Source organism: Emericellopsis atlantica (assembly GCF_019669845.1).
Source record: "Emericellopsis atlantica unplaced genomic scaffold F5Z01scaffold_15, whole genome shotgun sequence".
Taxonomy (NCBI): Eukaryota; Fungi; Ascomycota; class Sordariomycetes; order Hypocreales; family Bionectriaceae; genus Emericellopsis; species Emericellopsis atlantica.
This window is the reverse complement of record NW_025764717.1, coordinates 141,888-154,402: the sequence shown is the minus strand read 5'-3', so window position 1 is coordinate 154,402 and position 12,515 is coordinate 141,888. Positions and strand designations below refer to the sequence as shown.

The 12,515-nt window shown below is 56.9% G+C and overlaps 6 protein-coding genes across 6 annotated transcripts; 2 read left to right on the top strand and 4 right to left on the bottom strand.

Moving 5' to 3' along the window:
• The first annotated feature begins 168 nt into the window (after positions 1-168).
• Positions 169-1,966, top strand: F5Z01DRAFT_127023 (FtsJ-like methyltransferase-domain-containing protein). Its single transcript, XM_046257534.1, has 2 exons — positions 169-1,722; positions 1,901-1,966. Exon 1 carries the CDS (start codon positions 460-462, stop codon positions 1,645-1,647), a length of 1,188 nt encoding a protein of 395 aa, XP_046117667.1. The 5' UTR covers positions 169-459; the 3' UTR covers positions 1,648-1,722; positions 1,901-1,966.
• F5Z01DRAFT_126028 (uncharacterized protein) lies at positions 1,669-2,633 on the bottom strand. The gene is made up of 2 exons (XM_046257533.1): positions 2,103-2,633; positions 1,669-2,031 (listed from the first exon to the last, which is right to left on the bottom strand). The coding sequence occupies exons 1-2, from the start codon at positions 2,347-2,349 to the stop codon at positions 1,691-1,693; spliced, it is 588 nt and encodes a 195-aa protein (XP_046117666.1). The 5' UTR covers positions 2,350-2,633; the 3' UTR covers positions 1,669-1,690.
• F5Z01DRAFT_125864 (S-adenosyl-L-methionine-dependent methyltransferase) lies at positions 2,493-4,197 on the bottom strand. The gene is made up of 3 exons (XM_046257529.1): positions 3,990-4,197; positions 3,891-3,939; positions 2,493-3,836 (listed from the first exon to the last, which is right to left on the bottom strand). The coding sequence occupies exons 1-3, from the start codon at positions 4,108-4,110 to the stop codon at positions 2,918-2,920; spliced, it is 1,089 nt and encodes a 362-aa protein (XP_046117665.1). The 5' UTR covers positions 4,111-4,197; the 3' UTR covers positions 2,493-2,917.
• Positions 4,198-5,438: 1,241 nt separating this feature from the next.
• Positions 5,439-8,821, top strand: F5Z01DRAFT_125995 (OPT oligopeptide transporter protein-domain-containing protein). Its single transcript, XM_046257531.1, has 3 exons — positions 5,439-6,097; positions 6,153-8,321; positions 8,376-8,821. Exons 1-3 carry the CDS (start codon positions 5,867-5,869, stop codon positions 8,586-8,588), a joined length of 2,613 nt encoding a protein of 870 aa, XP_046117664.1. The 5' UTR covers positions 5,439-5,866; the 3' UTR covers positions 8,589-8,821.
• Positions 8,822-9,054: 233 nt separating this feature from the next.
• F5Z01DRAFT_623220 (cross-pathway control 1) lies at positions 9,055-10,359 on the bottom strand (the record flags this gene model as incomplete). The annotated part of the gene is made up of 2 exons (XM_046261308.1): positions 9,055-9,764; positions 9,816-10,359. Coding segments are annotated over 2 exons (1,254 nt in total), but the record flags the coding sequence as incomplete, so codon positions are not given.
• A 785-nt stretch (positions 10,360-11,144) lies between these two features.
• On the bottom strand, positions 11,145-12,122 carry F5Z01DRAFT_622940 (uncharacterized protein; the record flags this gene model as incomplete). The annotated part of the gene is made up of 1 exon (XM_046261292.1): positions 11,145-12,122. One exon carries the CDS (start codon positions 12,120-12,122, stop codon positions 11,145-11,147), a length of 978 nt encoding a protein of 325 aa, XP_046117662.1.
• Positions 12,123-12,515: the final 393 nt, after the last annotated feature.

Here is a 12,515-nt window from a genome sequence, read left to right as displayed (position 1 = left end):
AAGCATGTTTCTTCTTATGGGCTCATATTTAATATCAGCTCCGGCTGTTCAAAGAATAATCTCTGAACAGTGCCAAGGTAAGGCGACTCATCCCCATTGACCGTCAGAGGCTGGGGGATGATGGTGAGTACAATATCTGGGAATCAGCACCAGCAGGGTTGGAACTTGGGGACAGAATAATATAGTACTCACAAATACACCATCATCCCCCAGCCTCTGACGGTCTATACGGATGATTCGCCAAGAATTTGGTTGGAACCACATACCTTGGTGAATATGAGCATGAAAGATCAGTCGGTCAGTCAGTTGACAGACGACCGTCTAGCTGAGAACCCTGCCTACCCTGTATCAACCCCGCCATCGTGACTAAGCATTTGCTACCCCCCTTCACGTCCAGATCCCACCAAACTCCTCGCGGGGCAGCGAAATTCTCCAAGGCATTGATCACAACCGCGCGCCATGGGCAAATCCTCCAAAGACAAGCGCGACGCGTACTACCGGCTCGCCAAAGAGCAAGGGTGGCGCGCCCGAAGCGCCTTCAAGCTCCTGCAGCTGGACGAAGAATTCGACCTCTTCGCCAATGTCTCCCGCGTCGTCGACCTCTGCGCCGCCCCGGGCTCCTGGTCCCAAGTCCTGTCGCGCGTCCTGATCAAGGGCGAGACGTTCGGCCGGGCCGCATGGCAGGACCGCGAGGCCAAGTTCAGGCAGCAGATGCTGGGTGTTCTCCCTGAACAGACCACAGAGCAGCGAGCGCAGCTGGAGGCCGAATTGGCCCAGCAGGTCACCGAGTCGAAACCAAGAAAGGACGTCAAGATTGTCTCTATTGATCTGCAGCCCATCTCGCCGCTGGCGGGTATCACAACACTACGAGCAGACATTACGCATCCCGCGACCGTCCCACTCCTGCTGTCCGCTCTGGACCCCGAGTACGATGCTGCGGCCCCCAATGGCAACCAGGCCTCCCAGCCCGTCGACCTCGTCATCAGCGATGGCGCGCCTGATGTGACCGGCCTCCACGACCTCGACATCTACGTACAGTCCCAGCTTCTGTTTGCTGCGCTGAACCTCGCGCTCTGTGTCCTGAAGCCCGGCGGCAAGTTTGTCGCCAAGATATTCCGCGGCCGCAACGTCGACGTGCTCTACGCGCAGCTCAAGATCTTCTTTGAGCGGGTCGTCGTGGCCAAGCCGAGGAGCAGTCGCGCCAGCAGCGTGGAGGCCTTTATTGTGTGCCTGAACTTTAGGCCACCGCCAGGCTTCCGTGCCAGCCTGGACGAGCCCCTCGGCGTCGGGGACAGGCTGGACCGCATGGTCGCGCAGCGGGCGATGCAGACGCCTGTCGTGGCGGACGTGCTCATGCAAGACCCGGCGCGGGCCACCTGGAGCTGCCTGGAGCCCCCCGCCTTCTCCGCCGGCGGCGACGAGGTTCCCGAGTTGCAAGTGTACGACGAGACGGAGGATACATCGCAAGAACAGAAGCACGTTCGGTGGATTGCTCCCTTTGTCGCCTGTGGAGACTTGTCGGCGTTCGATTCGGACGCCTCCTACCAACTACCAGACGACTACGTCTCTCTAGACCCCGTCCAGCCCCCCATTGCGCCTCCGTACAAACGCGCCATTGAGATGCGCGCAGCCGGTCTCTCGCGGTGAAGAAATCCAAGTACGAAAACAGCCCAGTCCATAGCCAGATCGATCAATGATCCTCAGGAATGCCCTTTTCCGCGCGCCCCGCCATTTCCAACATTGTCAGCCCCGCCGACGGGCCCTTTTCGAAATCGACGGCCCCCAGCGTCTTCTTGTACATGTCAGCCGCGGGCTGGTCGTGGGTCATGAGCATCAAACCCCGCAGGTCGGGCCACTCGTCGACCATCTCCTTGACGCTGCGCATCATCCACGAGGCGAGACCCCTGCGTTGAAAGTCGGGCAGGATGAAGACGTCGGTCAGGTACGCGAAGCTGACATAGTCGGTGACGAGGCGGGCGAAGCCAGCAAACTTCAAGTCCTTGCCTGCCTTTCGTCGGGGGGCTCCGTGTTCTGGGGACATGGTGAGCTTTTGCATCGTGGGCATCATGGGCGGCGCAGAGGCTTAGACGGGGCCGACTCACTTTGCATGTCGTCTGCTGTCTCCGGGACCCACCAGACGCTGAGCGTCAGGCAGTTTTTGAGCATCTTGTCCATCTGTGCCGGCTCGATGGCCTCGTTCCACCACATGAGATCAGAGGCAAACACCTTGTTCACATCGTCTGCTCGAAGATACGACTTGTCCGTCGTGACGAAGAAGTTGTCGCGGTACCAGAAGCGAGGCGCGCCTTCGGGCTGTGTGGCTGCTATCTTGCTGGCGCGGAGACCCATTGTGTCGTCGTCGTCGTCCTTGTTCTTACGGGTTCATCAAGAGGAGAGAGGAGGAAGTGGTGGAGTCGAGACCACGGCTTGCAAATACGATCCGTCTCGTCTCGTCCATCAACGTTACCCCACAAAGTCTGGTTGGTGAATGGGGAAGAGAACTGGAGATCACCGGATCGTGGAGAGCCGCTGGCTATTGACGACTGTGGCATGCTATCCGCCCATGTGCATTGGAACGCTCGGATCCTGCCAAGGGCATGTATAATAGTCGGCCTTTTTTTACGTATGAAATAGTGGTTCTTTACGTAGTTTGGCGGCTAGCGGCGGCTCGTCGAGGCGTAGCGGGCGTTGGAACTTGGCAGCCCTGTCCCGCCTGTCGTCAGGCGGAGGGCGCGCGTGTGATCGACCTGGTCAATCGTGTGTATCGGGCGCGCCCTAGGGCGGACAGTCAGCTGGCGGATTGCGGGGTCGTTCATTGGATTGGATTGTCAGGGAGGAAGGTTTTCGTTGTTTCATCTAGCGTCCCGAATGGAAGGTGAAGGTGAAGGCAAAGGCAAAGTAGCTCGCAACGTTCCTCCTACGCTGCCACATCTGTCCTCTTCAATCTAATGTAATTGTACCAGATCTGGAACTTGAGATCCGGACACTTGTCGACAAACGCATCGATCATGTAGTTTGTTAGTTCCTCCAGAAACGCATCACCGCCATCCCACTCGGGACCCCTACTCCTCTTCATCACGTCCACCCAGAACCAGCCCGACGAGGCGACCATGTTCATCATGCAGTCGCTTGCGTACTTCCTCAATGCCTCCGGGCTCTTGTCCGACGCCTGGTACGTCTCGTACGCGGGGTGAACAATGAGCTTGGGTTCCACGTGCTCGACCTCCCACAGGTCGGACACGGCGTCCAGCCCAGCCTTGACCTCCTCGATCGTGCGCTCATGCGAGGGAAACAATGCGTTTTGCATGAGCTCAGGCATAGTCAGCTTGCCCAGCGCAACCATCTTCATCAACCCAGCCTGCATGGGCTGTCCACCCGGGTTCGACGGCTCGAGCGTGTCGCTCCCACTTTCAGGCTTCTGCCCGCCAATGGCGGCGACGAAATAACCACCGGCTTTGATCTCACGGGCGCGCAGACGCAGTAACTTGACAAGGTCTGCTGCACCCGCCCCGGCGACGGCGTTGTGACGGGCGGTGGCAAAGTCTTGGCTGGACATGGTCGCGTCCAGCTGTACGTTGAGTGGGAACTCGAGATAGTTGAGCGATGACCAGGAGAAGCCAATGTCAGCGAAGCCCGTGGGCATAACCTGGCGGTAGAAGCTGACGGGCACTATGTGCGGCGTGAGGAGGACATCCTTGGGAGCCTTTTCAGGCGAAAAGTGCTCGTCAACGGTCCTGTTCAAGCTGGCAAAGTCGTTATACGGTGTGTCTTGAAAGACGAGCTGAGCGGACGCGCCCTGTGGCAGTGTCGAGATGGTCTTCTGCATCGGCTCGACTCTGTCCAGGTCTTAGCAGTTGGGACCCTGAAGAGAAGGTTTTATGAACACGTACGAATTGCTGCCTTGGGAGCACCCATAGTCGATGGCCGCCAATTCATGTTCTAGGCGATCTCAGGCTCATATGGGCAGGTCAGGGACTCGCTTCGCTTACTGTGGCTAAAATCGGGGATGAGGTCCAGCCCAGCCCGCATGGCTGCGTTCTGGATGAACGAGTACTGGTTATACAGTTCATCGCGCATAGCGATGCGCGTCGGCGCAGGTTGGGTCGTCATTTCGGATGTTGGAGACGATGGCCTCCTGGACAGCAGTAAGAGGCGAAGGCTGACCACGCTGCTAATGTACAGGCACGATAATACTTGCGTCAGAATACGATACAGTCAGCATGCCTTTAGGCTATGGGTACAGCGTGTCCAGCATCCATCCAGGGGCACATTGTTACGGTAGTCTCAACCTTGACGAGTGCGAGCTGGCCAGTGGTAAACAAACAGCGGCAATTGGTGAGCGACACGGTTTAGTAAACCATGTGAGAGGAAATCCCTGCTTGCTGACCTGTAGGCTGTTGGTGCGAACGTGCAGCTCCCGGCCAGAATGGCCGACGAGCTGTTGGATGCTGGACGAGTGCCGGTGGAAGGAAGGCACATCAATATCTCGCAGAAGATGCAGTGGTTTGAAGAAGAGAATCGACGCGAGTGCTTGTTGAGTCTTATTAATAGATGAAAGATTGATCAAGTTCACAAATGGGCTGGCCCAGCTGAGGCCTCCGCCCGGCTTCCTTCACTGGATGGCGGGGAGACATCGACTTACCCTGTAAATACTACCTTACCCATATCAGGTTTCACAACACCATGCCCTTCCGTTTTCCCGTTCCACGCCTCGCCAAGTCAAGCCTCTGTGTGTCTAGCCCAACGTCATTCCGTTTATCGTCCCTGGTTCGGGGTCTTCTTTGCATTATCTACAGGCTGCGAGAGTGCTCTGCCGCCATCCATGACCCTGATCGACATCGGTATGCCTACACGCGACCGCGTAGGATTCAAGATGCGTGCACAGACGGCGGGGGTGAGAAGCACCTACGGGGCTCGATCACCCGGAAATCCATCTACAAACACGCTTCGAAGAATAGCTCGCGCGAGCTGATACGTCTCGCTGCGGAACGCTGGCCTTTGATGGGGTGACGAGCATCACGAGTGTGTGGCTGGCCTGACTGTCCGCCGCGTAGCATCCTAGCATCATGACGGCCGCACCACGAGTCCACGACAGTCTCTTCCAATCCGCAGCTCGTTACACGTGGTGCAGGATATTATCTGATGGCATGGCGACATGCTACGTATCTCTCGTCCGAAGCACAACCCCTGCCAAGGGCTCAATGAAGCACCCCAGGATTGGAACTGACCAAACTAGACCAAGCCCTTCACAGTCGTCAATGGGTTAACGATATTATGGCGTCTCTCTGGCTACGCGCAGAGGTATTCAAGTTTGCTTCCACGACATGCGAATGAACATCGCCAATGACGTGTGTGGGGGCGGCGGCAGACGACGTCCCTCCCACATGCACTTAACATGAGACTCATTCTGCAGTATTCGTTCGCAGGAATCTAAGTACGTATGAGCGCTGCAAGCCACGGCTTTGTTCCTTTGCTCGGGAGACGGACGCCGTCAGGGTACGTACATGTATCAAGGGTTCTGGCGCCGATCACGCCCGCTGCCCTCCGTCGCTCGACGCAACTGTGCCAGCATCTCCCCAGACCCTGAAAATGGACTGGCAAATGGCGACAAGTGATTGGCGAGACAGTAGTATCGACAATCGTCACGATGCTCCTCATGATTGCACATCGAGGATCCCGAAGTCTGATACTGCCGATCCTGGACTAGGAGTCGGAGAGGTTCATATACGCAGTGGTCCCAGGCGATTGGCATCTTGGCCTCCGCCTCCTCTCCATTCACGCCGCGACTCGCAATGCCCGCTGCCAGTCCATAGACTACTAACTTGTGTTCATTCATACTGAAGCCATCGGCCATTTTCAAACGTCCATGGTCACAATGGGTGCCCTCGAAACAGAAAAGCACAGCCCTGAGCGGCTGGACACCAGCAACAGCAACAGCTTATATGACCGGTCCAGTACCGAGCCAGATGCCTTCAACGGAGAGTTCGTGGAGGGGGATGGCCGCCAAGCCGTGCAGAGTGATCTAGTCGTCACGGAAGACGACCTACTGGAGGCCAAGGACTTAGCATCGACCTTCTCGTTAGACGAGGTGCGCGAGGTAAGGCTGTCCAAGACATATCCTCCCAGTCCACTGTCGCTCACTGACCATGTAGCTCATGCTCAACGTGCACAAACTGCACAAGCGTGATCCCAATTTCCCCACCTCTGTCCTCGACAAGATCGAGGACTTCCTAGGGAACGAGGAGGTCTTTGCCAACCCGGACAAGTACGAAACTCTCATCAGCGAGATCAAGGTGGAGGCGGCCCTCATCACCAACAACTCGCCATACGCCGAGGTACGCTCCGTCGTGCCGAACCATGACGATCCAGACATGCCCGTCTCGACCATCCGAGCCTGGGTCATTGGCATCTTCTTCTCGGCCTTGATCGCCTTCATCAATGGCTTCTTTGAGATCCGACAGCCTGCCATTACTGTCACGTCCAACGTGCCGCAGCTGCTGGCGTATCCTCTCGGCAAACTCCTCGAGAAGATCCTGCCCGACGTGGGCTTCACTCTCTTTGACGTCCGGCACAGCTTGAACCCGGGCCCCTTCAACCGCAAGGAGCACATGCTAATCACCCTCATGGCCAGCATCGCCAAGAACAGCCCTTACACCAACCACATTGTCTGGACGCAGTACCTCTACTTTGGCCAGAAGTGGGCCTTGAGCTTCCCTTATCAGCTTCTCATCGCGCTGAGCACCAACTTTATCGGGTACGGCCTGGCTGGTCTCTGCCGCCGGTTCCTGGTCTACCCGTCCTTCTGTGTCTGGCCCTCGTCGCTGGTCACCATTGCGCTCAACACGGCCTTCCATGGCGAGGGCAACCCCGAGGCCCTGGGTCCCTTTGGCAGGATCTGGCGAGCGTCACGCATCAAGTTCTTCGCCATCGCCTTCGCCCTCATGTTCGCCTACTTCTGGCTCCCCAACGTCCTCTTCAGCGCGCTCAGCATCTTTAGCTGGATGACCTGGATCGCCCCCAAGAACGTCGACCTCAACATCATCACCGGGAGCCAGCAGGGTCTCGGCTTGAACCCCTTCCCGACCTTTGACTGGAACCGCTTCGTCTTCTGGGTCGACCCCCTGATGGTCCCCTTCTTCACCACCCTGAACATGTTCATCGGCGCGTTCGTCTCCTTCTTCATCATTCTCGCCCTGTACTACGGCAACGCCTTCAACATGGCCTACCTCCCCATCAACGTTAACCTGCCGTACGACAACACAGGCATGCCCTACAACGTCACGCGCATCCTCGACGCCAGGGGCATCATTAGCGAGGAAGCCTACCAGGCCTACTCCATCCCCCACATCACCGCGGGCAGTATGATGACCTACCTCGCCTTCTTTGCCGTCTACAGCGCGACAGTCGTCTACGGCATCCTATACCACCGCCACGAGATGGCCATGGGCTTCAAAGACCTCTACAACAGCTTCCTCCCGTCCAAAAAGGGCATCGTCGAAAAGGGCCGCGTGCTCGACGTGCACAACCGCCTGATGAAGTCCTACCGGGAGGTGCCCGAGTGGTGGTACCTCATCGTCCTGCTCCTCTCCACCGTCTTTGGCTGCGTCGCCATCGGCTGCTGGGAGACCAACACCTCCGTCGGCACCGTCTTCTTCGGCATCGCACTGGCCCTGATCTTTGTCGTGCCCATCGGCATCATCTACGCCATGACCGGCGTCGAGGTCTCCCTCAACGTCCTCGCCGAGTTCATCGGCGGCTCCTGGGTCGAGGGCAACGCCCTCGCTATGTGCTTCTTCAAGGCCTACGGCTACATCACCTGCAGCCACGCCCTCCACTTCTCCAACGACCTCAAGCTCGCGCACTACCTCAAGATCCCGCCGCGCATGACCTTTTGCGCCCAGATCGTCCCCACCCTCGTCTCGACCTTTGTCTGCGTCGCCATCCTGCAGTATCAGATCCACCTGCCCAACATCTGCACGCCCGACGCCCCCTTCCGCTTCACCTGCCCCAGCGTCAACTCCTTCTTCACCTCCGCCGTCCTCTGGGGCACCGTCGGACCCAAGAAGCTCTGGGGCGTCGGCGGCCTGTACAGCCCGACCCTCGTCGGCTTCCCCTTTGGCGCCGCCCTCGTCGTCGTTTGCTACCTCCTCGCGCGCAAGTGGCCCAAGAACAACGCCCTGCGCACGATCCATCCCGTCCTCCTCACCTACGGTGGCATCCTCTGGGCTCCCTACAATTTGACATATATCTGGCCCGCCATACCGGTCGCCGCCTTCTCGTGGCTCTACATCAAGGGCCGCTACCTGTCTCTGTGGTCCAAGGTATGTTGTCCCCCTTTTCCCCCTTGTAAGATACAGATGCTGATAATTTGGTAGTACAATTTTGTTCTCTCCGCCGCCTTCTCAGCTGGCATTGCCATCAGCGCCCTCATCCAGTTCTTTAGCATCTCCTTTAGCGACGTGGCCATTGTCTGGTGGGGCAATACAGTGATTGCCCAAGGATGCGAGGCCGAACCGGGCTTGTGTCGACACAAGACGGTGTTGCCAGAAAAGGGGTACTTTGGGGCGGACCCGGGCACCTTTAGCTGATGGCTGACATTTCCTTTTCACGATGATGATCTCTTTGAAATAGCGAGCAGTTGGATTATTTAAATTAGCGAGCGATTGGGTTGTTTTGAGATACCCCAATACGATTTTTATGACATACAGCATCTCTGCACTCTTCATCGAGATCTGTGCAGGTTAATGCCCGGCGGTCATGGGGCTCTCATCTCAGATATGGATGTTCTCAGGGGTCATCCACTACATAGAGGCTAACTGCTTTCGACCTGCCCAGGGCATTTAACAAAGTCACAATGATACAAATGGCGCACAGACAAAGCGAGGTCAAGTATTAAAATTCAATGGTATCCCTAAACACTAACAAAAGCTGTCTGGCACAGCTCAGGCACCACAGATCCTGCAGTGACAACACGGTAAGAAACGATAGAAGTAGGAAAACAATGGACAAAAGCAACAACTTTTCTTCCAATCCCGGGGGACCTTTTTTTCTTTTTCACTTGGACAAAGCAATGTTCTTCCAGTGGTCACGCTCCTGCTCAAGCTTGGCAATCTGCGCCTCAAGCTCGTCCAGTCGCTGCGCCTTGCGTTCCCTTGACTTGCGGGCAGCAAGCGTGTTTCGCGCACGCTTCATGGCAGTCGTGTCATTGGGATCGTCAATGATGATGGGGGGCAGGGGCTTGTCTCGCTTGCGCGAGTTGACGCCCGAGACAGACGAGTGACGAGTGGACGAAGGCGGGGACTGATCCGACTTGCGCCGGGTGCCAGTCAGAGGACGCTCAGACGAGCTGAGGTCATCCGACTGCTGAGCAGGAGAGTTGTCAACGCTAGCCGGCTGCAGACGGGGCGGCTGCTGCTGCAGCTGCGGTTGCGCGTCGGCTAGAGGAGCCTCAGTGGGGAACAAGGAGTACCAAGCATCGGCGGGAGGGCCATCGAAATCCGCGCTGCCAAAGTGAGGCGATACATCGTACGGGTCAAAGTCGGGAGACTCGTTGATGGAAGGCGACGTCAGCGCTGTGAGGGCTGACGAGTTGGGAGCGGACATGAAGGGCTCGTTGACGAGAAGGTCATGGGGAGAGACGGTACCCAAGTTCGAGGCGGAGCTGGAAACGCTGCCAGAGAACTCGAACGAGGTGGGCATCGCCGGCGAGGAGAAGGCCGTGTGGCCCTCGCCCTCGAACGGGACGTACTCGCCCAAGTCGACGTCTGATATGTGTAAGTGCATGTTCTCTGGTGATTCTGGCTCGGTAGACAAACCTGCTGCGTTCATCATCTTGGCAGTTGGGACGCTACCGGTGCTCTGATGGAAAAGTGGCACGGGGGGTCTGTTGGGTCGAGATGAGTGATTCAGCGTGGCGGGAGACGAGGGCGCGGAAGATGCGAAGTATTGTTGTTGACCGGAGCGATTTGCGTTGACGGAAGTAGACGATTGCTTTCCTGAAGCCTGGATGATCTGAGAGACTCGGCGTTGGCTGTAAAGGTTGGTAGATCGGCTAGGGCCGTGACGCGGTTGCGGGCTGTCGAACAAGACAAAGTCCTGTTGTGGTTGTTGTTGCGACTGGTGCTCGGTTGGGTCCGGCGGGTTGGAAGATGGTTGGGGAAGCCATGATGACTGAGGATCCGTGGTGAAGACTGGGAAGTCTAAGCCTGAAATGGTGGCGGTGGTGAGGGAACTGGTGCGCGAAGCTGGCGATGCCGTAGTGCTATAGTTCAAATCGACCGAGTGGTGATTTGGGGAGCTTGGAGTGGGGATGTTTATATTGTATATCTTTGAAGACTGAATAGTGGCGGTTGGAGGGGGGGTGATTTATCGCATCTTGAAGGTCGCCTGTGGCACTGGTAATATCTTGAAGTCTTTGGTGATGGTGGTTTGGGTTGGAGAAAAAGTCGGAAGAAAGGAGAGGCGGAATTGGGCAGGTGGGAGGGCATTTGGATTTTTAAGCCAGATTTCCGAGGCAGCGGTGCTCGTTGCGCGCACTTGCCCTGTCGGCGAGGCATGCGGGGCGGTATGTACCTGCTATCTGCTAGATGGTAGTCTATAGTGCAAAGGTGTTAGGTAGGACCTGCCAATCCTCTGCGCCCTTTGGATTAAGCCCCGGCCGACCGTGTGAGTCACACCTGCCGTCCCGCACCAATGCAGGCCCTGCAGCATGTGATTGGTCAGCGCATGTATTGAGATTCCCAGACATGGGAAGCCTGGGGATGTGTCTCGCATTCTAAGATTTCGACTCGTTGAAGCCATCGTCGATTGGCTACGCCCACACTTCCTTGGTGTCGCTGATTGCATAAGCAGCATCATCTGCCACGAACTGAGCCGCATGAAGACACATTTCGCTGTTGAGCAGGATGGGAGCCTTCCGCGGGACGCGACATGCTTGTGCAAGCGCAGATGAATGCGAAGCTAGCTGAAGGCTGAAGCGGACAAAAAGTCACGCATGCGACGAATTGGTGGCATCGAAACGCGAGGCGGGACCAGGTATCCATTTGACGTCGGAAACGGCACAACAATCCGTGTCGCCTAATGAGGCGGAGTTGTGCTGATGTGCAGGCAGGATGATGGCGGTGCCTCGAGCCGATGAATCGCAATCAACCGCCCAAACCGTCCAGGAAACTGTCTGCCTGCTTTTGCGCCCTTCGCGCGGCCATGTCCTTCCGTCGCTGCTCAATCTCCTTGCGCCGTGCCTCTTTCTGTGCCTCGCGCTCCTTGCGGAGCTTCTCTGTCTGATTCCGCTCCTCCTCGAGATTCTGCATCTCCTTGGCCCTTATCTCCTCATCCTTGCTGAACTTGTAGAATCCCGTGCCCTTTGTGCGAATTTCCCAGTCAGCGTCGTAGTGTTTCAGCTCGGGCGGCGTTGCGCTCCGGTCTCGCTTCCGTGCGAGGGCCTCCATCTTGTCTGCGTCCTCGGGATTGAAAGCCATGGATTGGACCGCGTCGCCGTGGATCAGTTTGCTGGGTGCGCTAGGTCTGGCTGACATGCGCTCTAGTTCCTCTGCGCCGAGCAGCCCGCGCTTTGCCCTCCTTTCGAGACGCTCCTTTTCGGATCGCTTCACTTGTCGTATGCGCCCGAATTCGTCCTCGTGTTCCACCATCTGGTCGCCTCTGCCGTCGTCCTCGTCGTCCTCGTCGTCAGAACTGGTCGCGTGGTCGTCTTTGCCTTCGACTTCATCGGCCCATTTGCGGTCGAAATCGATCAGAGGTGCTGCCTCATTCTCCTTGGCAACGTAGTCGCCTCTCTTCATTGCGGCATACAGACGCGCCTTGTTCTCCATGATGCGCTTCGCGCGTGCGCGTTCCTGTGCTTCGTCTTCTGTGCCGGCGACATGTTTGATGACTAGCTTGTTGTCTCTCTCCTCGTCGTCTTGTTGAGCCTTGGCTTTGCTACGGAATACGCCGTCCTTGGGCTCCCGCGATGGTCTTGAACGTCCCGCCGGTGGTTGTGAAGATGCGCCTTTGGACATGAGCGAGCTGAGCTGCGCCGTGAAGTCCAGAGAGGATGTGAGATTCGTGTCGCGTTTTTGCTTCTTGGGCGGCCGTTGGCCGTAAAGATTTGGGTCTTGTGGCATGGCGTTGTAAATGTGGAAATGTGTCAATGAACTGCTTGTGGCGTGAGTTTCTGGAAAGTGCGGTGAGTCAACCGGTCTGGTTAAGAGTGCCTTAGGCTACAGCTGCTCCCAAAAGTCACAAGAGGCCACGGGGTCATTCATGTAGGGGGCCTTGATTCTCTTGAAGATTGTCTTTGCGGTGAGTGATTGATGGCGAACATGAAACGATACCTATTACTAGCACGTCATTAACAATTTGGAGGAGGTATAGGGTAAGCGTCTCAGCTTCGACGTACCGAATCCCGGAGCGGCCCAATTTGCTTCGGACAATTATAACTTGGACGTGCAACGAGACGACGGTTCTCAGACACAGTTTGCTTTAGATGAATGAATACCCTTTTGAGACAGGAAATA